Genomic DNA, 23,200 nt, shown 5'->3' with positions numbered 1-23,200 from the left:
AAAAAGTATGGATTTGCTTAATACACAGGATCTGTTAATGAGGAATAAGCCAGATATTTGGATGATTGATAACACATGGATAGGACACAATTTTCCATGTGCTGCCGGATATACATCACTGCCCCCTCGTTTTATCCTGAAAGTCTTCCACCAGTAATCCCCTTAAAAACCTTTTAGGATAGGCAGCTCAGTGTCTGAATTCAAGTTTATAATCCAGAATTAGTTCTCTTTGGGGTTTATTACATTCATCACTTGCACATTTCAATATGGGGCACAGTAGGAGGAGATACATTACTGTATCCCTTTACTTCCTCCCTTCTGATAGAAATATAGATAGAGCCAAAGTAACTTTAATATCTTTTACAAAATTGCTAATATTGTACGTGGCAGTTCCCAATTAGCTCACTTATTATGCACGTGTGTGACCATAACATATAATTGTCAGTCCACAATTGGTTTTTACAGCACTTACTATGTATATTACTCATGGTCTTGTAACAATTCTGTGCTGCTTTACCTCCGACCGGCCTTAGATCGTGATAATTTGATTATATTGCTCCTTGCTGAGCCAGCCATTATTTTTACTATAACTTTAATATCTTACCCATACAGGGAATTACCGTCTGTTTGTCTGCCTACAGAGTGAGCATAAACTGTTGGGCATTAAACGGGTTGCCCCATTACAACATTTTTATCCACTACCAACAGGATAGGTTGTAATTTTATAAATTTTCTTGATTATGTATTTCTCACTTGTATATATGGATTGTTATTGATTGGATAATTTAGTGTTCATATTATGGTCTAATCATGTAATTCAGTGATCGTCCAAAAAAGTCCCTCTGTCGATATCCTTACTTATATCTATTTGTATATATATTTCTTTTTTCTTGATGATTTATATTATTGGGGTGGATATGATGGATATACTCTGTTTACTCAGGTATCCTGGTTACTAGATCAGCTGATGCAGCGCTCTGCCATGGTGCGCTGTGCGCTAGGTCACGTGGGGACGCCGCTACATCTCCTTGGGAGGCGGGCTGGAACGCATGGCGTGCGTTCCACCCCTCCTCCTGGCGAGTGCGACGTCGACATTGCTGGCTCAGCATACATCACCAGGTATGAAGCGCTCGGTATTAGGCATCAGCTGCTGTGACTTTTCACTTACATCATGTGCACCTGGGACCCATGGGAGACATAAATAGGGGCTTATGGCTACATTGTTACTTACCCCCCGACGAAGCTGAGGCGAAACGCGTGTCGAGGTTCCTATCCTGACCTGTGCTGCTGTTTTCACCCCCCATCATGTCTTGTGGTATGCATTGATTCTGATTGTTTGATGTTGCTGGGCTCATTTTGCCCCTTACTATTGGGCCTTGTATTGTGACTTTTTGAGGGGCTAACTTTCCCCCTTTTTTATCTCTAGATTCTAGCTTCTGTTAAACTTTTCTCTGGCTATCATATGTATAATTTCTATTATTCCTCTTTTTCTGGAAACGTTACTTGTTGAGCCCCTCCTGATATTTAGGCGATGACCCTGTGTCTTATATTGAGCTAGAGCAGCATTATTAGTGCTGCTACCATCTGTATACCTGACATGTCTTACATCTTTTGGTGGGTGACAGCGGTATAAGCCAGTGAATTGCGGCATCTGCCTTTCTGCTGGCTCTCTATTCTGTTACATCTATTTTTATATATATTTTGATATGTGTATTATAATAAAATGAATTATATCTTTTGAATACCTTGGGCATTTTTTGTTGTTTGTTTATTAACAACATTGTAGGTTTATATGGTTTTCAATTCTTTGCCCAGACTTATAGCTTTGTATATTGAGTTTTTTTCTTGGTTCTATAAGGATAGGGGATGTGTCTGATTGTTGGGATCAGAAAAGCTCAATGGAGCAGCAGCATGTATGTGTCCATGGAACAGGGGAACACAGGTAAAATATTAATATTACCTTAGCTCTATCTATTTTTCTTTTGGCAGGGAGGAAGTAAAGGGCTATAGTAATTTGTCTCCTCCTATTATGCACCATTATTGAAATGAATTGAATTTGAACCCTGTAAGTGAATGAGGGTGATAAACACCAGAGAGAACTATGAAGTATTTTTCATCAGATGAACCCTTAAATGTGCATCTGTACCCACTAAAGTGGCTAATAGCCTTCTTAGCCATTCAGATATTCTAAGTGGCTCATTCTGCTTGCATAGACTATATAAAAAGCAGGATGAGCTGCTGTATAATCCCCATATGAGAGCGTATAGTGTTCCTTATTAGCATATAACACACTGAAACTCCTTGGAGCACCCTATGCACTTTTAACTACATCTGAGAACCTCATATTACGCTCAGTGTCCTTGGCAGGAGACAGATACAAGGTCACTTCACAATATAGTATATAGTTGATACAAAATGACTGTGTAGAAACATTTTTGGAAGCTCTGATGTTGTCACCAACAAATCCAGAGCTCGATCGCTAAAGTGTTATCTTCTGGGGATGTGGAATGTGAAAATAATATATTTTCTTACCCGGGACATACATAGCTCCGTGTTGCTGCATGTGAGAAACAGACTTACAGAAACACGGAGTGCTTGCAAGGCGCTGTGTATTGTACACATGGTGCTGTATACAGATGCAAAAGGGCTGCCAGGGCCAAATAAAGAGCCACTAGTATAGTTATATGAATAGGTGCACACACAGCTCCATGTAGTTTATATGTTTTCCCTGTGTGGGTTTCCTCTGGGCCAAAAAGCACAAAAAAAAAGAGAAAACAATATACAAATAAACAAATTAGTTTCCTATGAAATTGACCCTAGTGTCCGTTGTGTGTTTGGGTTGAGTGCCTATATGGCAGCCATTGACTTCCCAAGAAGTTGCCCTAGTCATACAACTGTCTGTGCACTTTGAGTCCCCATGAATAAAGTGCATTACAAATGTTTGCCATTGTCAATAACACTGATTCCATACCTGGGAGCGATTCTATAGATAAACAATGCAGATACTGAATGTTCTGGTGGGGACCTCACTATTACCGAGTTGTAAGTCACTAATATAAGGCCACTTTTAGGTGTGCACTTCAGGTTACAATGATATGATAAAGGATAACTCTTTGACCACATAGTACCTGATCACCTCCATCTTCCAGGAACTCTTATGACCAGTGTCGTGCCAAGGGGAGTAGGTAGGGTGGTATTCCCTGTGTGCTAGCTGTCAGTGGGGTGCCAGATGCAATGAGCACTTCCATCAATACAGATGAAAGCGCTCAATGCCAGAGCGCAGGAGAGCTGGCGATCCTTACAAGAAATGACTGCTCAGCTCCCCAAGCTCCTCCAGCTCCCTGCTTCACCATTCAGCCCTGCAGGCACAAATCGCACTGCTGGACTGTGAAGGGGACACAGAGAAGGCATTACTACTGTGAAGGGGCATGACAACTGTTATGGGGGCACAGAGAGGACATAACTACTGTGAAGGGGCACAGAGAGGGCATTACTACTGCGAGGGAGCACAGTGAGGCCATAACTACTCTGAATGAGGCACAGAGAGCATAACTACTGTGAGGATGGCACAATGAGGGCATAACTACTGTAAGAGGGCACAATGTACTTACAAATACATACAAGGCCATCCATAACCTGTCCCCTCCCTACATCTCTGAGCTACTTTCCCGATACACCCCCACACGCACTCTCCGATCCTCACAAGACCTCCTTCTCTCCTCTCCTCTTATTGCCTCTTCCTACAATCGACTCCAGGATTTCTCCCGTGCATCCCCCATACTCTGGAACTCGCTACCCCAACATATCAGACTCTCACCTACAGTGGAATCCTTCAAAAGAAACCTGAAAACCCACCTCTTCAGACAAGCCTACAACCAGTGACCCTGCTGCCTCTATACCGCCATGACCAACTTCACCCGCACCTACTGTGTCCTTCCTCCATACCATGTCGATTGTAAGCCCTCACGGGCAGGGCCCTCTCTCCTTCTGTACCAGTTTGTAACTCATTTTGTTTATGATTAGTGCAATTGTCTGCATTATGTATGTGCACCCCTTATCACATGTACAGCGCTATGGAATGAATGGCGCTTTAATAATAAATAATAATAATAATAATAATAATGTGGACATAACTACAGGGGAGGAATGGGACAAGGTAAGTAGTTACTGTTTTGTTTTCATTTGATTAACACTGAGGTGCACAGAAAGGGCATTACTACTGTGAAGGGGCATAACAACTTATAGAGGTACAGAAAGGGCATAACTACTGTGAGGGGGCACAGAGAAGGTATTACTACTGTGAAGGGGCAAATAGAGGACATGACTACTTTGAAGGGGGCACATAGATGGCATTACTACTGTGAAGGGGCATGACAACTGTTTTTGGGGTACAGAGAGGGCATAACTACTGTGAGGCGGGCACAATGAGGGCATAACTACTGTAAGAGGGCATAATGTGGGCATAACTTCTATGAAGGGGCACAATGTGGGCATAACTACTGTGAATGGAGAACAGTGAATGGATAATTAATGTGAGGGGGCACAATGTGGACATAACTACTGTAAGAGGGCACAGTTTGGTCATAACTACTGTGAAGGGGACACAATGTGGGCATAACTACTGTGAAGGGGGCACAATGATGGGATAACTACCGTGAGAGGGCACAGTGTGGGCATAACTACTGTGAAGGGGTGCATTGAGGGCATAACTACTGTGAAGGGGGCAAATTTGTGGTCATAACTACTGTGAAGGGGGACACAATGTGGGCATAACTACTTTGAAGGGGACACAATGTGGGCATAACTACTGTGAAGGGGGCACAATGAAGGTATACCTATTGTTTGGGGGCACAATGTGGGCATAACTACAGTGAAGGGGTGCAATGAGGGCACAACTACTGTAAAAGGATGCAATGAGGGCATAACTACTGTGAGGGGGCACAATGGGGGCATAACTTCTGTGAGGGGGAAAATGAAGTCATAACAACTGTGATGGGGCACAATATTTTAACATATGGGGAGGGTGCCAAAGAAAGAACCCACCCCGGGAGCCGAACACCTTTGGCACGCCACTGCTTATGACATCACTAACAAGCACTTGAGATAACGTTATACAACAGGCTAACACAATTCATGTCCTCATGTACTATTTTATAAGGGGCTATTAAATATGTTACTCATTATTTTATTTAAATGTTTCTTACACTTGCTGACATTGCTGATACATTTATCCCTTCAGGACCCTGGGATTTTCCCTTTTTGTTTTTTCGCACCCTGCCTTCTCAGGGCCATAACTTTATATTTTTTGTTCACATAGCCATATGAGGGCTTTTTTTGTTGGAAAATTTGCACTTCTAATGGCACCATTTATAATGACATAAAATGCAGAGGGAAGCTGGAAAAAATCCAAATGGGGTGGAATTGGAAAAAAAAAAGCAAATCCACCAACATTTTATGGATTTCGTTTTCATAATGTGGAAACATTTCCTAAACCAGTGATGTCGAACCTTTTAGAGGCCGAGTGTCCAAACTGCAACCCAAAACCCACTTATTTATCGTAAAGTGCCAACACGGCAATTTAACCTGAATACTATAGTTCAACATAGTATATCTTCCATGTACTTTATCATTTAGCTATAATAGCTGCCTACATTCAGTGCGCTGCCTGTGCTGTTCATAGTGCGCCCTGCGCTGATGAATGGCAGGAAAAGTCTAAGGCATATTGGTACACCATAGACTTTTTTCACAGTGCGGGTGCCCACAGAGAGGGCTCTGAGTGCCGCCTCTGGCACCCGTGCCATAGGTTCGCCATCACTGTCCTAAACCGATCTGTTCTCTTTATTCTCTGGGATAGTAAATTTACAGCAATACCACATTTTATAGTTTTTCTTGTGTTTTAATACTTAAAATAATAAAGAAAAAACTGCTTTGCATCACTATATTCTGACCCGAATAACTTTTTTTTACATTTATGTCTACGGAGCTGTATGAGGGCTCATTCTTTGTGGGTAGATCTGTAGTTTTCAGTGATATTCATAGTCATTTTGGAGTGTGCATGTCTTTTTGATAACATTTAATTAAATTTTTGAATTGGCTGGCTTGCTTTGAGACAAAATTTAGTGCCAAAATGCTGGTGCCTATTGGTGCAACTTGAATAACAACCCACACCATTTCACTCTGAGCCATCCCTCTTTGTCCAGCAAGGTGCAGAAAGTGCCCTGAACACATAATAAATGTGGTTCTGCAAAGTATGTATGCAAAATCAAAGAGGTTGTCCAAGCTACAGATAATGATGAGATCGATGGAGTCCGACACACAGCACCTCCGCGGATCAGCAGTTTCAGGCAGCCGCCAGGTCCAGATACTATACAGTGTACAGAGGTGGAAGGAGAAGGCTCCATACTATACACTGGGTAGTTTCTGGCACTGCAGTTCAGTTCAGTTCCCATTCCCTTGAGTGGAAACTGTCTGAGCTGCAGTACACTGGTACTGCCACTACATAGTGTATGGCGTTATCTGCTCCCAACTGCATACACTGAATCATTTTTAGCCCTGGATACTGCCTGAAACCGCTGATCATGGAGGTCCCTTGTTTTGAACACCCAGTGATCTGATATCGATGATTAGTGTTGGGCGAATCGAAGTATATAAAGTGGACTTCGATCCGAATTTTAGGAAAAATTAAATTAGCTGCAAAGCTGCCTCATGGTAACAAATCAAATTTCCCTGAAATGGCGGTAAAAAAACAAAAATACTCACCTCATCCATTTACACACGAAGGACCCGCCGCAGCTATCGGCGGGATGACCTCATCATGTCACCGTACAAGATTGTGCGTGGTGTCTTCAAGCAAGATGGCTGGGTCGGGTGATCAAATGGATGAGGTGATTTTTTTTTAATTTTTTTTACCTGATTAACCCCTGAAAGCCCTCATTTTTTATCTCAAATGCCGCTATCAGCGATGAACGTGACATCTGAGGGATTCAAAGGTGTAATCGACGTTCCCCATCATTCCCCACCACTACCTACAAAGAAATGCGCTTCGTGACGAAGCAAAGCAAATTTCTTAGTGACCTATCATAAATATCTGTAGCCCAGATAAGTCATTTGAACCAAAATTCTGCTGCTTGTAGCCTATAAAATCTCCCCCAATCTTCTCAGATGGGTCTTTCACTGATGGTTTCTCAATTAGAGCAGTCTTTGGGGATTTAAACAAGGAGACCCCCATTGATCACTACAATTAGAGGGTTCCACTCCCAGGGGCCAGCACATACAGGTGAAACTCGAAACATTAGAATATCGTGCAAAGTTCATTTATTTCAGTAATGCAACTTAAGAGGTGAAACTAATATATGAGACTCATTACAGGCAAAGCGAGAGATTTCAAGCCTTTAGTTGGTATAATTTGGATGATTATGGCTTACAGCTTATGAAAACCCCAAAGTCACAATTTTGAGGTCCCCTTTGCTCAGGGGGTATGGGTTAATTAGCTGACTAGAGTGTGACACTTTGAGCCTAGAATATTGAACCTTTTCACAAAATTTAAATTTCAAGCTGCATTAATGTAATTTCTTTTAATTTGCATTACTGACATAAATGGACTTTTGCACAATATTCTAATTTTTCGAGTTTCACCTGTACTTGGTCATTTTCCATTGAAATGAATGGTAGAATTAGAAATAGATGGCTCAGCACCAATCACCTTTTTATTGTTGTGTCTAATACACCATACCATAAAAGTGAATAGGCAGAAGAGCATAAGTTGGGAACTTGGTGCAATGTGTTTCTCAGTACTGAAGGTGTCCAATGGAAATGATATTTAACAGCTGCCACCTATATGCGATCCATTGTCTTGATTTAAACTGTCAAATTCCACTGTATTGTGTTCTGCTATTGAGCTCCCAAACCAGCAGATTACTCCTTACACTCTTTCCAGGAAACAAAATCATGCCACTTAAGCCAAGTGGAAACTTTGCTAAACCCAGTATTATTCTGCATAATCTTCCCCACCTTTCCTCAAATCCTTCACCCCTACCAACCGTTATCTGATACAACCCAAGAAACCTCAGTCCGGATGCTGCATAATAAAGATTGGCAGCCTGAAATACTGAGATTATTTTCTGAACTTCCCCATCTAAACTGTGAAATATTAACCACTACAAAATTTCAAGAGTAAAATGTTTTTTATTAGCTTAAGAAAAACTAAAATGTATCCGATGTAAGCAATAATAAATAACACATTACTATACGAAAATCATAATGCAATTAGCAAATCATCTTTTAGTAAATAAAACCAATGTAAAAAATAATTCTGGAGGTTATTTATGACCAGATATGCGCCACTTTTGTGGCAAATATCTGGTGCAGATTCTGTCACGCTCCATGGTGCAATCTGTAACTTCTTCCCCGCTCATGCCAGGTTTAAAAAAGTGGGCGTGCTGTGGGCAGGGGACGGGCTGGCTGGCTATCTCCTTCATCATTTTCTACTGTTTTCTAGTTATATAGAGGCCGGCGCCTCTGCATAACTTTGGCGATACACTGACAGCTATAGGGCTTATTAGGACCGGCATCTAAAACGCTGGTCTTAACCCCTTAAGGACCAGGCTCATTTTCACCTTAAGGACCAGGCCATTTTTTGCAAATCTGACCAGTGTCACTTTAAGTGCTCATAACTTTAAAACGCTTCGACTTACCCAGGCCGTTCTGAGATTGTTTTTTCGTCACATATTGTACTTCATGACACTGCTAAAATTGGGTCAAAAAAGTTAATTTTTTTGCATAAAAAAATACATTTTTTACCAAAAATTTTGAAAAATTAGCAAATTTCAAAGTTTCAGTTTCTCTACTTCTGTAATACATAGTAATACCCCCAAAAATTGTGATGACTTTACATTCCCCATATGTCTACTTCATGTTTGTAGCATTTTGGGAATGATATTTTATTTTTTGGGGATGTTACAAGGCTTAGAAGTTTAGAAGCAAATTTTGAAATTTTTGAGAAATCTTCAAAATCCCACTTTTTATGGACCAGTTCAGGTTTGCAGTCATATTGTGAGGCTTAGATAATAGAAACCTCCCAAAAATGACCCCATTCTAGAAACTACACCCCTCAAGGTATTCAAAACTGTTTTTTCAAACTTCATTAACCCTTTAGGTCTTCCACAAGAGTTGATGGCAGATGGAGAAACAATTTTGAAATTTCTATTTTTTGGAAAATTTTCCAATATAATCAATTTTTTCCAGGAGTAAAACAAGGGTTAACTGCCAAACAACACTCAAAATGGGTTGCCCTGATTCTGTAGTTTGCAGAAACACCCCATATGTGGTTGTAAACTACTGTTTGGCCGAACGGTAGCACATAGAAGGAGGGGAACACCATATGGGTTTTGGAAGGCAGATTTTGCAGGACTGGTTTTGTTTATACCATGTCCCATTTGAAGCCCCCTGTTGCACCCCTAGAATAGAAATTTCAAAAAAGTGACTCCATCTAAGAAAGTACACCCCTCAAGGTATTCAAAACTGGGTTTACAAACTTTGTTAACCCTTTAGGTGTTCCACAAGAGTTAATGGCAGATGGAGAAACAATTTTGAAATTTCTATTTTTTGGAAAATTTTCCAATATAATCAATTTTTTCCAGGAGTAAAACAAGGGTTAACTGCCAAACAACACTCAAAATGGGTTGCCCTGATTCTGTAGTTTACAGAAACACCCCATATGTGGTCGTAAACTACTATTTGGCCGAACGGGAGCACATAGAAGGAGGGGAACACCATATGGGTTTTGGAAGGCAGATTTTGCTGGACTGGTTTTGTTTATACCATGTCCCATTTGAAGCCCCCTGTTGCACCCCTAGAATAGAAATTTCAAAAAAGTGACTCCATCTAAGAAAGTACACCCCTCAAGGTATTCAAAACTGGGTTTACAAACTTTGTTAACCCTTTAGGTGTTCCACAAGAGTTAATGGCAGATGGAGAAACAATTTTGAAATTTCTATTTTTTGGAAAATTTTCCAATATAATCAATTTTTTCCAGGAGTAAAACAAGGGTTAACTGCCAAACAACACTCAAAATGGGTTGCCCTGATTCTGTAGTTTGCAAAAACACCCCATATGTGGTCGTAAACTACTGTTTGGCCGAACGGTAGCACATAGAAGGAGGGGAACACCATATGGGTTTTGGAAGGCAGATTTTGCAGGACTGGTTTTGTTTATACCATGTCCCATTTGAAGCCCCCTGTTGCACCCCTAGAATAGAAATTTCAAAAAAGTGACTCCATCTAAGAAAGTACACCCCTCAAGGTATTCAAAACTGGGTTTACAAACTTTGTTAACCCTTTAGGTGTTCCACAAGAGTTAATGGCAGATGGAGAAACAATTTTGAAATTTCTATTTTTTGGAAAATTTTCCAATATAATCAATTTTTTCCAGGAGTAAAACAAGGGTTAACTGCCAAACAACACTCAAAATGGGTTGCCCTGATTCTGTAGTTTGCAAAAACACCCCATATGTGGTCGTAAACTACTGTTTGGCCGAACGGTAGCACATAGAAGGAGGGGAACACCATATGGGTTTTGGAAGGCAGATTTTGCTGGACTGGTTTTGTTTATACCATGTCCCATTTGAAGCCCCCTGTTGCACCCCTAGAATAGAAATTTCAAAAAAGTGACTCCATCTAAGAAAGTACACCCCTCAAGGTATTCAAAACTGGGTTTACAAACTTTGTTAACCCTTTAGGTGTTCCACAAGAGTTAATGGCAGATGGAGAAACAATTTAGAAATTTCTATTTTTTGGAAAATTTTCCAATATAATCAGTTTTTTCCAGGAGTAAAACAAGGGTTAACTGCCAAACAAAACTCAAAATGGGTTGCCCTGATTCTGTAGTTTGCAAAAACACCCCAAATGTGGTCGTAAACTACTGTTTGGCTAAACGGCAGGACATAGAAGAAGGGGAACGCCATACGGTTTTTGGAAGGCAGATTTTGCTGGACTGGTTTATTTACACCATGTACCCTTTCAAGCCCCCTGATGCACCCCTAGAGTAGAAACTCCATAAAAGTGACCCCATCTAGGAAACTACGGGATAAGGTGGTTGTTGTTTTGGGACAATTTTTGGGGTAAATTAGATTTTTGGTTGCTCTATATTACTCTTTTTTGAGGCAATGTAACAAAAAAATTTAATTCTAAAATTGTTTCTACATTCGCTATTTAGTTTTGTGGAACACCTAAAGGGTTAACATAGTTTGTAAAGTAATTTTTGAATACCTTGAGGGGTGTAGTTTCTTAGATGGGGTCACTTTTTTGGAGTTTCTAGTCTAGGCTACATCAGGGGGGGCTTCTAATGGGACATGGTGTAAAAAAAAAAAACTGTCCATCAAAATCTGCCTTCCAGAAACCGTATGGAGTTCCCTTCGTTCTATGCCCTGCCGTGCGGCTATATAGCCATTTACGACCACATATGGGGTGTTTCTGCAAACTACATAATTGGGGCAATAAATGTTTAGTTTTGTTTGGCTGTTAACCCTTGCTTTATTACCGGCAAAATGGATTTAAATTTAAATTTTGCCCAAAAATAGGTGTTTTGGCACCGTTTTTATTTTATATTTTTAACACCGTTCATCCGAGGCGTTTGGTAAAAAGTTATTTTTATAGCGACGACTTTTACGCACGCGACGATGCCCAATATGTATGGCTCTCAGACTTTGGAGACACTAAGCAGGCATCCTAAAACTGCGGCCCTCCAGATGTTGTAAAACTACAATTCCCACCATGCCCTGATGATGGCTGTAGGTTGTCTGGGCATGCTGGGAGTTATAGTTTTACAACATCTGGAGGGCCGCAGTTTGAGGATGCCTGCACTAAAACTAATATTTTTTGGGGAAAGAAAAATTGTTTTCGTGTCTCCAAAGTCTGAGAGCCATAGTGTTTTATGTTCTCTAGTGAACTGTTGGGGATTATAAAAATTTAGTACTCCATGGAAGTGTGATACTCCCTGAAGCAATCGATAATGCAGAGGCCCGGATGATCGGGGCACGTGTCACATTGAGTTGTGGTGTCCTTCCGTATCCCCCTCTTGTGACACACTCTGCACTTTTTTTGGGTTCGTCCCTTCTTTCCAGTATGGGGGACCACACCTGGAAAGTGTTGGCCAGGGACGATCCGGGCGCCTCCAGTTCCCGAGGTACTCCGGCCTGCTCTTTCCCGGTCCGAAAAGATCAGGTCTTTGAGGACTGCCTCATAGAATTGGAGGAATGTCCCTGTGCTGCCAGCGCTTCGGGATAGTACAAAAGAGTTGTACATGGCAACCTGCACCATGTAGACCGCAACTTTTTTGTACCATGCCCGGGTTTTGCGCATGGCGTTATATGGCGTGAGGACTTGATCAGAGAGATCAACTCCTCCCATATACCGATTGTAGTCGACGATACAATCGGGCTTGAGGACCGTTGCCGCGGTACCTCGCACAGGGACTGGGGTGGTGCTGTTACCGTGGATTGTGGACAGCATAAGGACATCCCTCTTGTCCTTATACCTGACCAGCAACAGGTTTCCACTGGTAAGTGCACGGGTCTCACCCCTGGGGATAGGTACCTGGAGGGGGTAGGCAGGGAGGCCGCGTTGATTTTTCCGCACGGTCCCACAAGCGAACGTGGATCTGGCGGCAAGGGACCTGAACAAGGGAATGCTGGTATAAAAGTTGTCCACGTACAAGTGGTAACCCTTATCCAGCAGTGGGTACATAAGGTCCCACACGAGTTTCCCGGTAACACCCAGAGTGGGGGGACATTCTGGTGGTTGAATCCGGGAATCTCGCCCCTCGTACACACGAAATTTGTAAGTGTACCCTGAGGTACTCTCACAAATTTTGTATAGCTTCACGCCATACCTCGCCCGCTTTGTGGGAATGTATTGGCGGAAACTGAGTCTCCCCTTGAACGCAACGAGAGACTCATCAACCGCGACCTCCCTTCCAGGTACGTAGGCCTGCTGAAATGTGGCCCCAAAGTGATCGATGACCGGCCGTATCTTGTACAGCCGGTCATAGGCAGGATCACCTCGGGGTGGACATGCTGCATTATCGGAATAATGCAGACATTTCCGGATGGCCTCAAACCGGTGACGTATCATGACCATACTGTACAGTGGGGTCTGGTACAGGACGTCCCCACTCCAGTATTGCCTGACACTGGGTTTTTGGACTAGACCCATATGCAGCACGAGGCCCCAAAATGTCCTCATTTCGGCTGCACTGACCGGCGTCCAGCCACCGGGTCTAGCCAAAACTGAGCCTGGGTTTTGAGCGACGAACTGTTGGGCGTACAGATTCGTCTGCTCCACCATCAAATTCACCAGTGGGTTACTGAAAAAAAAACTAAAAAAGTCTATTTCAGTAAACCCCACTGTGGGAATCTGGATTCCAGGATTGCCAGCGAAATCCGGAATCTCAGGCTCAAAGTCCACTGGGGGACACCAGCTAAGTTCATCGGCAGGGGGCTCCGGTGAACTTATTTGGTGGGCCGGGAAACCAGTACGAACCCCAGGGCGGCTCGTACTAGGGTGGGCCACAGGATCCCTAGCATGTGTGGCCCCTGGCTCCGCCTGGCGGCGTCTCCGCTGCCTTGGTGGCTCATCGTCATCCGATGATGATGAGGAGGATGCGGATGACAAAAGGAACGTGGGGTCATCCTCATCCTCACTGGGGCTCTCAGAGTCGGAGGCAATCTGGGCATATGCCTCCTCGGCCGAGAACACCCGGCGGGCCATGGGTGTGTGTGTGTGCGTGTGTATGTGCGTGCGTGTAAACCTTTATTCTATGTGCGTGTGTGTGGGGGCACGGGTGTTCACGTACTAAAAAGTCCAGGCAAAAAAAAGTGTTAGGAAAAAAAAAAAAAAAAAAAGTTCAAACTTGCTGATCTGCGGTTCAACGCTGATCAGCGGTCGGTGGGGTGGTGGGGCGGGCGATGCGCTAACAGTGGACGGACGCTAAAAAGTGCCGGCCAGTCAGCGCACGCAGAAAAAAAAAAAAAGTGGTGGTGGGGGAAGGGTCTGGTGGTGGGGGGAGGGGGTTGGTGGGGGGGGGGGGGCTGGTGGTGGGGGGGGGGGCTGGTGGTGGGGGGGATGCGGGGGGGGCAAGTGGCAGGGGGGGTCTGGGGTCTGAAAGTTTAAAAAAAAAAGTTTGGAATAAATGTGCTTTTTTTTTTTTTTTTTTCTAACTTTTCCCTTCTATCCCTGCCTAAAGGTGCCTCTCCCTCACTGACCCTAACCTACCTGGGTGGCGATGGGTGCAGGAGGGTGATGGATGCCGATTTAGGGGGACACAGGAGCTGGTGCTGGACGATGCTGCACGGTCAGGGTGCTGGACAGGAAGAGGAGGGGAGAGAGGAGCGCAGGAAGTTTGAATCTCGCGCCTCTCTCCCCTGCACCAATCAGCACCCTGGACAGCGGCGTTCAGCACCAGGGCCAGCTCCGCCTCTGCAAATCCTCGGACTGCGATTGGTGGTGTAAAATTACGCCACCGATCGCAGTCTTTTTCCGGTTCATCGGGTCACAGGACACCCGAATGGACCGGAAACGCAGAAAACCGCAGGTCTGAATTGACCTGCGGTTTTCTGCGATCGCCGATACGGGGGGGTCCAATGACCCCCCCCCGGCGTTGTTACGGGATGCCGGCTGAATGATTTCAGCCGAAATCCCGTTTCGATTAACCCCCGCGGCGCCGGAATTCAGATTTTAAGTCAGGACGTACCGGTACGTCCTCGGTCCTTAAGGACTCGGGAAATAGGGCGTACCGGTACGTCCTCGGTCCTTAAGGGGTTAATATATGTGCTCCTCTGTGTTTCTGCTCTCTTAAAAATCCATGCTTGCTGTCATTGAATAAAAACTTCCTTGTTTATTAGTGTTGAGCGAATCAAAGCATCCGAAGTGGAACTTAATCTGAAGTTTAGGAAAAATTAAATTTGCAATGAATCCGAATTTCCTCGCCCTACGTGGTAACAAATAGTTTTTTTCTACTAAAATGGCAGCTACACGTGTTACAAAGTGAAAGTAAGATGGCGTTATGACCCATAATGCTATGCAGCCAGCCAATCAGCAGATGGCCATCCTCTGTGATGTCACAGCCCTATAAAAAGATTAATCCAGTCTGGTCTCTGCCATTTCACTGTGATCCGAGCATAGAGAGAGAGACGTGACAAGCGCTAGGGACAGTGGTCAAGAAGCCTTTAATTGTGGAATATTGGATAGGGAAAGTGCAGGGACAGTGTAGGGAGATTGTAGGGAGAGTTTTTACACACTGTAGGGTGAGCATAGGGAGACTGCAGGGGCAGTGCATGCTGAAGCTGAACGGATCCATAGGAGTAGCCCACTTTGCATCAATCAAGGAGGAAATCTGCCTAATTTAATTGTTGTACAGGCTATACATCTTTTTTTAACTACACAGCTTTGTGATTCAAGAATCTGTGGATGAAAAGTTAGATGACAAACATTACTAAACTTAGATACTGCAAAATGTTGGCTATGTTCACACTAGCTTCATAGCTATGTGAGAGATCTCTCATAAATCCAATTCACAGGGTGCAAACAGATCAATGGCTGCATGTCGCATTTATTCCTGCAGTAAAAAAGGGTTGAAATGCTGACCAAACCCCCAGGAGGTAATAACACCAATGTAAAGCCTTAGAAACATCTTGAGGCGGCGATATTACCTCATGAGGCGGCGGTATTTTCTAGTATAGTACTCACAATTATCTTTATTTTCATTTCTCGTAATGTTATACTTGATGGCAATTCGTTTTGCTCCCATCCCAGGGTTACAAAATGATACTGCATGAAACCATGATGTTCAACAAATACAATAACATGGATGTGATTAGTATTAAAATTATAGATTTTCAAATTTTACTCAAAGGCTATGGGCACCTTTAGAGTCTATTATCATTGATTTTATGCACTGTGAGCTAAAAAAAATTATATATTTTCTTGATTAAATATTTTTCACTTTCTGTTGCTTCTGCAGCTTCTGTTCACAGTACATAGCAGCCACAGAAGGCCTTTCTGTGATAAATCCATCAGACCGGCTGTCTGATGTCTCGTTTTCCATTTTACTTCCTGAATGATGATTTAAGCCTGGATCTATTATGATTTGGGCATAACTTAGCATGGAGGATCAGCTTAAAATTGCACCTTTAGTTTTTTTTATGCTGTTCTCTAAATTTTTACGAAAATAAATAAATAATGGAGCTTAGTTGGAGGTGTCGGGCCAGTCGGAGCCTGACAGATTTACTATAATTGACACCAGAAATTTGATATTTTTGGGCACATGGAGTACCAGAAGATGTACCTCCTAAAACATTTTGCACATCTTACTTCAGTGTACTTCTTATGACTGGCCGTATTAGGACGGGCCGTTTCTTTCTGCCCATTATTGGAGGACTGAAGGATGAACTTCCAAAAATCACCCGCAACGGTGTTACATGATGGAAAACCCATTAAAGCCTAATTTCTGTTGGATGAATCTGTACTGGCAGTGAGACAAAAAGGATTTAACCATGACAGATACACTCACTTTACTGCAGATATCTGATCTTCTATCTCCAGTGTTCCGAGCTTTTTATATACAGCGTGCATAAACTTGTCCCCTTGGTAAGCCGTTCCTCTGCCATCCACTGATGCCACGATAATGTCCTCAGAACTTGCTAAGTACGTTCGCCAGCTAATGGAAAATGTGTGATACACCTCCTGACTGGAAGGTCCGCCGTACCTGAAAGAGACAGACATTAGAAGCTGTCAGCAGAAGCATGATTGCCGATAGGTCTGTAAACTCAGCAGCATATTATTGTTGCTAAATCAAAATTAAGTATTTTATGCCAAATAAAGAAAAACAAAAAGCAGCACACAAAGTAAAAAATAGGTGCAGTCCCTCTGAAGATCACGGACTTTGATCCAGCTGTAAAATTGTTGAAATAAGAGGCAGCGCTCCAATTGTAGTGAAAAACGGACTCCTTTATTCACCCATGCTTCTGCACCTTTTCAGCTTAACTCAATAGAGCCTTTATGCCATATCTCCTGTTTTGGACCTTAAAAGGGATTTGATGACCTGTCCTCAGAATATGTCATCAATATCAAATTGGAGGGGGTCTGATACTCTCAACATCAGATAGCACTGGAATCTATACAGTGTATGGAGTGGAAGCAGACGTGTAGTTTCACTCGAATGGTAGCTCACCTGCAGTACCCTGACACATCCATTACACAGTGTAGAGAGCTTCTGCTTCCAGCTCCATGCACTCTATGATTTCTGTCCAGGGGCGGATTGGCCATAGACCTTACAGGGAAATTTCCCGGTGGGCCGATGCCCAGAGGTCCACCTGAGCCCTTCTCACGGCCCGCCGGTGGAAGTTTTTGGGGATGTATTTTGCGCTACTAGCAATATTTTGTGATGGACAGTGGTATTTGGCCCTGTCAGGGTGGTATAATATGCTGCAATATGGAATTGCTGGCCCTGCTTTCCATTAATTTGGACCCGACTACAAAACGTATTTTTTCCAGGCCCACTTTAAGTTCCCAGTCCACCCCTGTTTCTGCCCAAAATAGCTGATCAGTGGAGGGGCTAGGTGTCAGACCCCCACCAATCTGATACTGATGACTAGAGATGAGCGAATAAATTTGATTCGTGCTTCGTGGTAGCGAATCGATTTAACCTGAAATAGTGTAAAAAACAAAAAAAATCTACCTAATTTACCTCCTCCATTTGCTCGCGACAGGCCATCCGCCATCTTGATTGAATATATCGGCCAAAATCCCGTGCGTGACTGGCCGGCGTGACGCGGCAGATCTTTTGCCCGTCGCGAGCAAATGGAGGTGCTAAGTTTGATTTCATTTTTTTAATGTAAATTTTACACTGTTTTTACACTCAGATGCCGCGATCATGAATTAATACGGCATCTTAAGGGTACAATGTTGGGGGGGCGGCGCTATCGCCGCTCCCTGTCATTGCACAAAAAAATGCGCTTTGTGACGAAGTAATTCGTCACTAAGCAAACTTTTTAGTAAAATTTGGCGATGTAGCCGAATCAAATTTTCTAAAATTCGCTCATCTCTACTGATGACCTATCCTGAGGATAACCCTTCAAGCATTTATCATAGACTTCTGCCAAACTGGTCTTAAAGTTTTGTATCTACAAAGCCTTCTATAGGTTCAGTTTCACATTTAAAGATTACCTGTCACCATTCCCATGCAATAATAACCCTGGGGCATGTTTTCATATAACTGTGTGTGGTTCCGTTCCTCTGTTATTGCTAACAGAAATGTATTAATGAATCTGCAGCTGGGTGTTACCATTGGGGGTGCACAGTCTCACATTGGCTGCACTGACTGAACATTGTGCAGGGACGACCCCCCAATAGTAACACCCAGTTGCAGATTCATTAATAAACATCTAGTAGGAGCAACACAACATAGAGTTATATGAAAAAACTACGGTATTTAGAATCGTTATGTACGGGGAATAAAATTATGTAGCAGAACACATGTCAGGAGAAGTAACGCGTCTGCTTTAACCTGTAATATCAACAATATGAGATGTATAGCTGATACTTTTATCAGTGTGCTTGATTCCAAAATTCTGGTTGAGGGAGATGGTGGGAGGTTTGAGATCCCCTTATATCTTAGCATAGATTATATTGCCTTCTCCAGTTTCTGTATTCAGATTACTATTCCTAGTGGCTGCTAGGTTTTTGATCCACTTGAAAAACATGAATTTAATGTCAAAATGAAGTTATCATTTTTATAACAAACTTTATATAGCATGATTACATCACTGAGAAGTTCAAACTTTTTTCCCAGAACATTAAAAGAAGATCTTCCCTGAGAAAATAGTAGCTGATCTGTGTTTGGTTCGTTTTCAGATGTTCTTGCTAGCTTTTTAGCAGTAATAATCCCTCTGGAGGGATTAGTAACTAGAGAGTGAGACCATGCCCTGCAACTGCCTGCTGTCTGTGTAGTGAGGACTGTGAGTTGAGAGTTAAAGGGCATCTGTCAGCAGGTTTGTACCTATGACACTGGCTGACCTGTTACATGTGCGCTTGGCAGCTGAAGACATCTGTGTTGGTCCCATGTTTATATGTGCCTGCATTGCTGTGAAAAATTATGTTTTAATATATGCAAATGATCGTCTAGGAGCAACAGGGGCGTTACCATTACACCTAGAGGCTCCACTTTCTCTGTAACTACCGCACTCTCTGCACTTTGATTGAAACAGCCATACAGTGAAAACATAATCACACCTGGCCTTGTCAATCAAAGTGCAGAGGGTGCGGCAGTTGCAGAGAAAGTGCAGCTTCTAGTTAGGCCCCTTTCACACGGGCGAGTATTCCACGCGCACTGAATTCGGACCCATTCATTTCTATGGGGCTGTGCACATGAGCTGTGATTTTCACGCATCACTTGTGCGTTGCGTGAAAATCGCAGCATGCTCTATATTCTGCGTTTTTCACGCGACACAGGCCCCATAGAAGTGAATGGGGCAGCGTGAAAATCGCAAGCATCCGCAAGCAAGTGCGGATGTGGTGCGATTTTCACGCATGGTTGCTAGGTGACGATCGGGCTGGGGACCCGATCTATATTATTTTCCCTTATAACATGGTTATAAGGGAAAATAATAGCATTCTGAATACAGAATGCAAAGTAAAATAGTGATGAAGGGGTTAAAAATAAAAAAAATTAACTCACCGAGTCCACTTGATCGCGTAGTTGCGGATCTCTGTCTTCTTCTGGAATGTTGAGCTGCCGGCTAAGGACCTGTGGTGACGTCACATCACATGATCCAATCACATGGTCCCTCACCATGGTGATGAACCATGTGATTGGACCATAGTGACGTCACCACAGGTCTTTTGCCAGGTCCTGAAGATAAAACAGAGACCGGCAGCTATGGAGCAGGTAAGTTAACTTTTTTTTTTTTTTTTTTACTTTGCATTTTGTATTAAGAATGCTATTATTTTCCCTTATAACCATGTTATAAGGGAAAATAATAAAATCTACACAACACCTAACCCAAACCTGAACTTCAGTGATAAAGTCCGGGTTTGGGTCTGGGTACCAAACATGGCGATTTTTCTCACGCGGGTTTAAAACGCATTAAAACGCTTTGCACTCGCGTGGAAAAATTGCGCATTTTACCGCAACGCATCTGCATCTTATCGGGCCCTCACACGCCACGCTCGTGTGAAAGGGGCCTTAGTAAGGCAACACGCCCTTTGCTCCTAGAGACTCATTTGCATATATTAAAACATAATTTTTCTCAGCAATGCCGACACATATGAACATGGGGCCAACAGAGATGCCTTCAGCACCAATTGCACATGGAACAGGTCAGCCAGTGTCATAGGTACAAATCTGCTGACAGATGCCCTTTAAATCTAAGCTTAAGTGGGGTAATGGGTGGAGGTTAGAAGACACACCCATAAGTTTCTTACCCTCTTACACCCTTTATTCAAAGGACCCTGTAGCTAACACATAGTGTGCCTCCATCATACATACGTACATTCTTATGCATAAATCCTGTCTCAAAGGAATTGCATCCTTGCTATGAACAGTAGAGATGAGCGGAGTTGACAAAGTGGAATTCGATCCGAATTTTTTTCCCCTTAAGTGGGGAAAATTGGCTTCTACCTCACAGTTTTTTTTTTGCCTTCCTCTGGATCAACTTGCAGGATAACAGGCTGAACTGGATGGACAAATGTCTTTTTTCGGCCTTATATACTATGTTACTATGTTAGGAATAGGGGTGAGCTGCTAAATTAACCAATTAAGTATTATATTCTGTGGGCTCAGCTCCACTATACAGCGAGGACGAGCTACTAGAGGAAAGTCAGCAGCTCCTGGCCAGCCAAGATGTGGAGGAGACATTTACCGCTTCATCTGGTAGGTGGACAAGTAGTGATGAGGAGAGTGGCGTGGGGGGTGGTGTTGCGAGCAGACAGGCTCCTGACCCAGAGACCGTTGAGTAGGACATCAGTGATGTGCAGACAGTACTCACTGATGATGATGTAGCTGATCGCACTTGGGAGCCGGGTGAATTAGGGGCTTCATCATCATCGTGAGAAGAGGGTGGCAGCTTACCCGTGATGTAGCAGCGGAGCCAGCAAGTCGCTAGCATGGCCGGGAGTCAGCAGGGTGGCATCAGTGGGAAGTCGACAGCCAAACGTGCCCAGGGTAGACCACCCGCTTCGCAGGAGCCTACCTGCCTGAAAAGTAGTGGTGCAGGGGTTCACGGAAGCAGCGGTGGTAGCAGTCAGTCAGTGCAGAGTGTTGGGGGTAAAATCACCTACTCTGTGGTGTGGCAGTTTTTTGTTAGGCCGCTGGATTTGGTGAACATGGCCATTAGTATAATCTGTGGGCAGAAGGTGAAGCGTGGCCAGGGTGCCAATGTTGACACCACGGCCTTGCGTCAACATATGCAGCATCACCATAAAGTGGCCTGGGAGAACCATGGCTCCGATGTGGTGGTCCAGCCTTCCGCAGCAACTGCTTCATCACCCAGTGGAACGCACCTGATTTCAGGCAGTCAAGGCTCCAGCACCTCAGCTGAAGGGAGCTGTCTGTCCTTCCCATCATCTGCTGGTCCTGATGCTCCTGTCCTCCTCCTCATCAGTCATTCCATCAGCAATCGATCATCGAAGCAATTTACACAACAGTATGCGCGCACTCATCCAACAGCGCAGAAGCTAAATGTTGCTGGCCAAGTTGCTGGTGCTGCAGTCGCTCCCTTTTCAAATGGTTGATCTCTGCACCTTTCAGAGAACTGATGGCTTGTGCCGAGCCGAGGTGGAGAGTCCCAAGCCATCATTATTTGCCAAAAAGCCAGTACCAGCCCTGCACACGTATGTTGAACAGAAGGTGGGCCAGTCCTTGAGCCTGTCGGTGTCTGCCAAAGTGCATGGCAGTGCCGACGTGTGGAGCTGTAACTATGGTCAGGGACAATACATGTCCTTTACGGCCCACTGGGTGATTGTGGTTCCTGCACAGCCACACCAGCAAGTTGTCCAGGTGACGCCGCTTCTGCCTCCACGTTTTTATGTCGTTGGTCCTGAACAATATCCGCCTCTGCCTCATCATCCTCCACAGTGTTCTCAGCCTCCACTACAGGGACAATTCACAGTGCCCCTCCAGCATACCACATGTGCAGGGCACGGCAGTGTCACGCTGTTCTGCACCTCATTTGCCTGGGCGAATTGAGTCACACAGGGGAAGAACTGCTCCGTGTCCTTCATCAAGAAATCAAATCCCGGCTTTCTCCGCGACAACTCAAAATCGGAACCATGGTGACCAACAACGGGAAGAACATGGTGTTGGCACTGCATCAAGGAGGGCTAAGCCATGCGCCCTGCATGGCACACGTGTTCAATCTGGTTGTCAAGCGGTTCCTGAAGTCTCCCACCCATCTGCAAGACATCCTAAAAATGGCCAGGAAACTTTGCATGCACTTCAGCCACTCGTACACCGCAAAGCACACCCTCCTTGAGCTGCAGCGGCAGAACGGCATCCCCCAAAATAGGCTGATATGCGGCATTTTTATCTAGTTGGAATTCCACCCTCCTTATGTTGGACTGACTATACAAACAGAGAAAGGCCATAAACGATATATTGATGATCCAAGCGGATAGGAGTACTCCCCTGTGTAACTTCGATGTCAGCCAGTGGCAGCTCATACCCGTGACACCTGCTGTTTGCTCACGTCCTTTGAGGAGGCCACATTTTTTGTCAGTCGCCAAAACTATGGGATGAACAACATCATTCCACTGCCTTATGTCCTGGAACAGATGCTGGCAAATCTGTCTGGTCAGGGGACTGGAGACGCGGTGCCTAGATCTCATGGTCACATGAGCCCTGTGGGGGCTGAACTGGAGGAGGAGAAGGGCATTGGAGCACAAGCAATGTGTAGTGAAATGGGTGGTTTTTACACACAGGTGACAGGAGTAGAAGAGCAGGAGCAGCCAGAGGAGCTACAGGGTGAAGAGGAAGACGAGGCAGAGGACCCAGACACACCGTGGCAGTATGCAGTGGAGATGAAGGCAGGGAGTCCCTCTGAGTCACTTGCACAAATGGCCTGATGCATGCTCGCTTGCATATTGACAGCCGAATTGTCACCATTCCGCAGAGGGATGACTTCTGGCTCTCCACCTTGTTGGACCCTCCCTACT

At 44.0% G+C, this 23,200-nt stretch overlaps 1 protein-coding gene across 1 annotated transcript in view; it reads right to left on the bottom strand.

Moving 5' to 3' along the window:
• LOC122944747 (prolyl endopeptidase FAP-like) overlaps nucleotides 1-23,200 on the bottom strand; it is a 160,225-nt gene that overhangs the window by 67,439 nt on the left and 69,586 nt on the right. The window contains exon 20 of the mRNA XM_044303335.1: nucleotides 16,563-16,757. Coding sequence (XP_044159270.1) covers nucleotides 16,563-16,757 — 195 coding nt within the window. The remainder of the gene's footprint in view (nucleotides 1-16,562; nucleotides 16,758-23,200) is intronic.

The sequence above is a fragment of the Bufo gargarizans genome, chromosome 8 (genome assembly GCF_014858855.1).
Source record: "Bufo gargarizans isolate SCDJY-AF-19 chromosome 8, ASM1485885v1, whole genome shotgun sequence".
NCBI lineage: Eukaryota > Metazoa > Chordata > Amphibia > Anura > Bufonidae > Bufo > Bufo gargarizans.
Note: the sequence above shows the minus strand (reverse complement) of the source record. Positions and strands in the feature narration are given on the sequence as shown.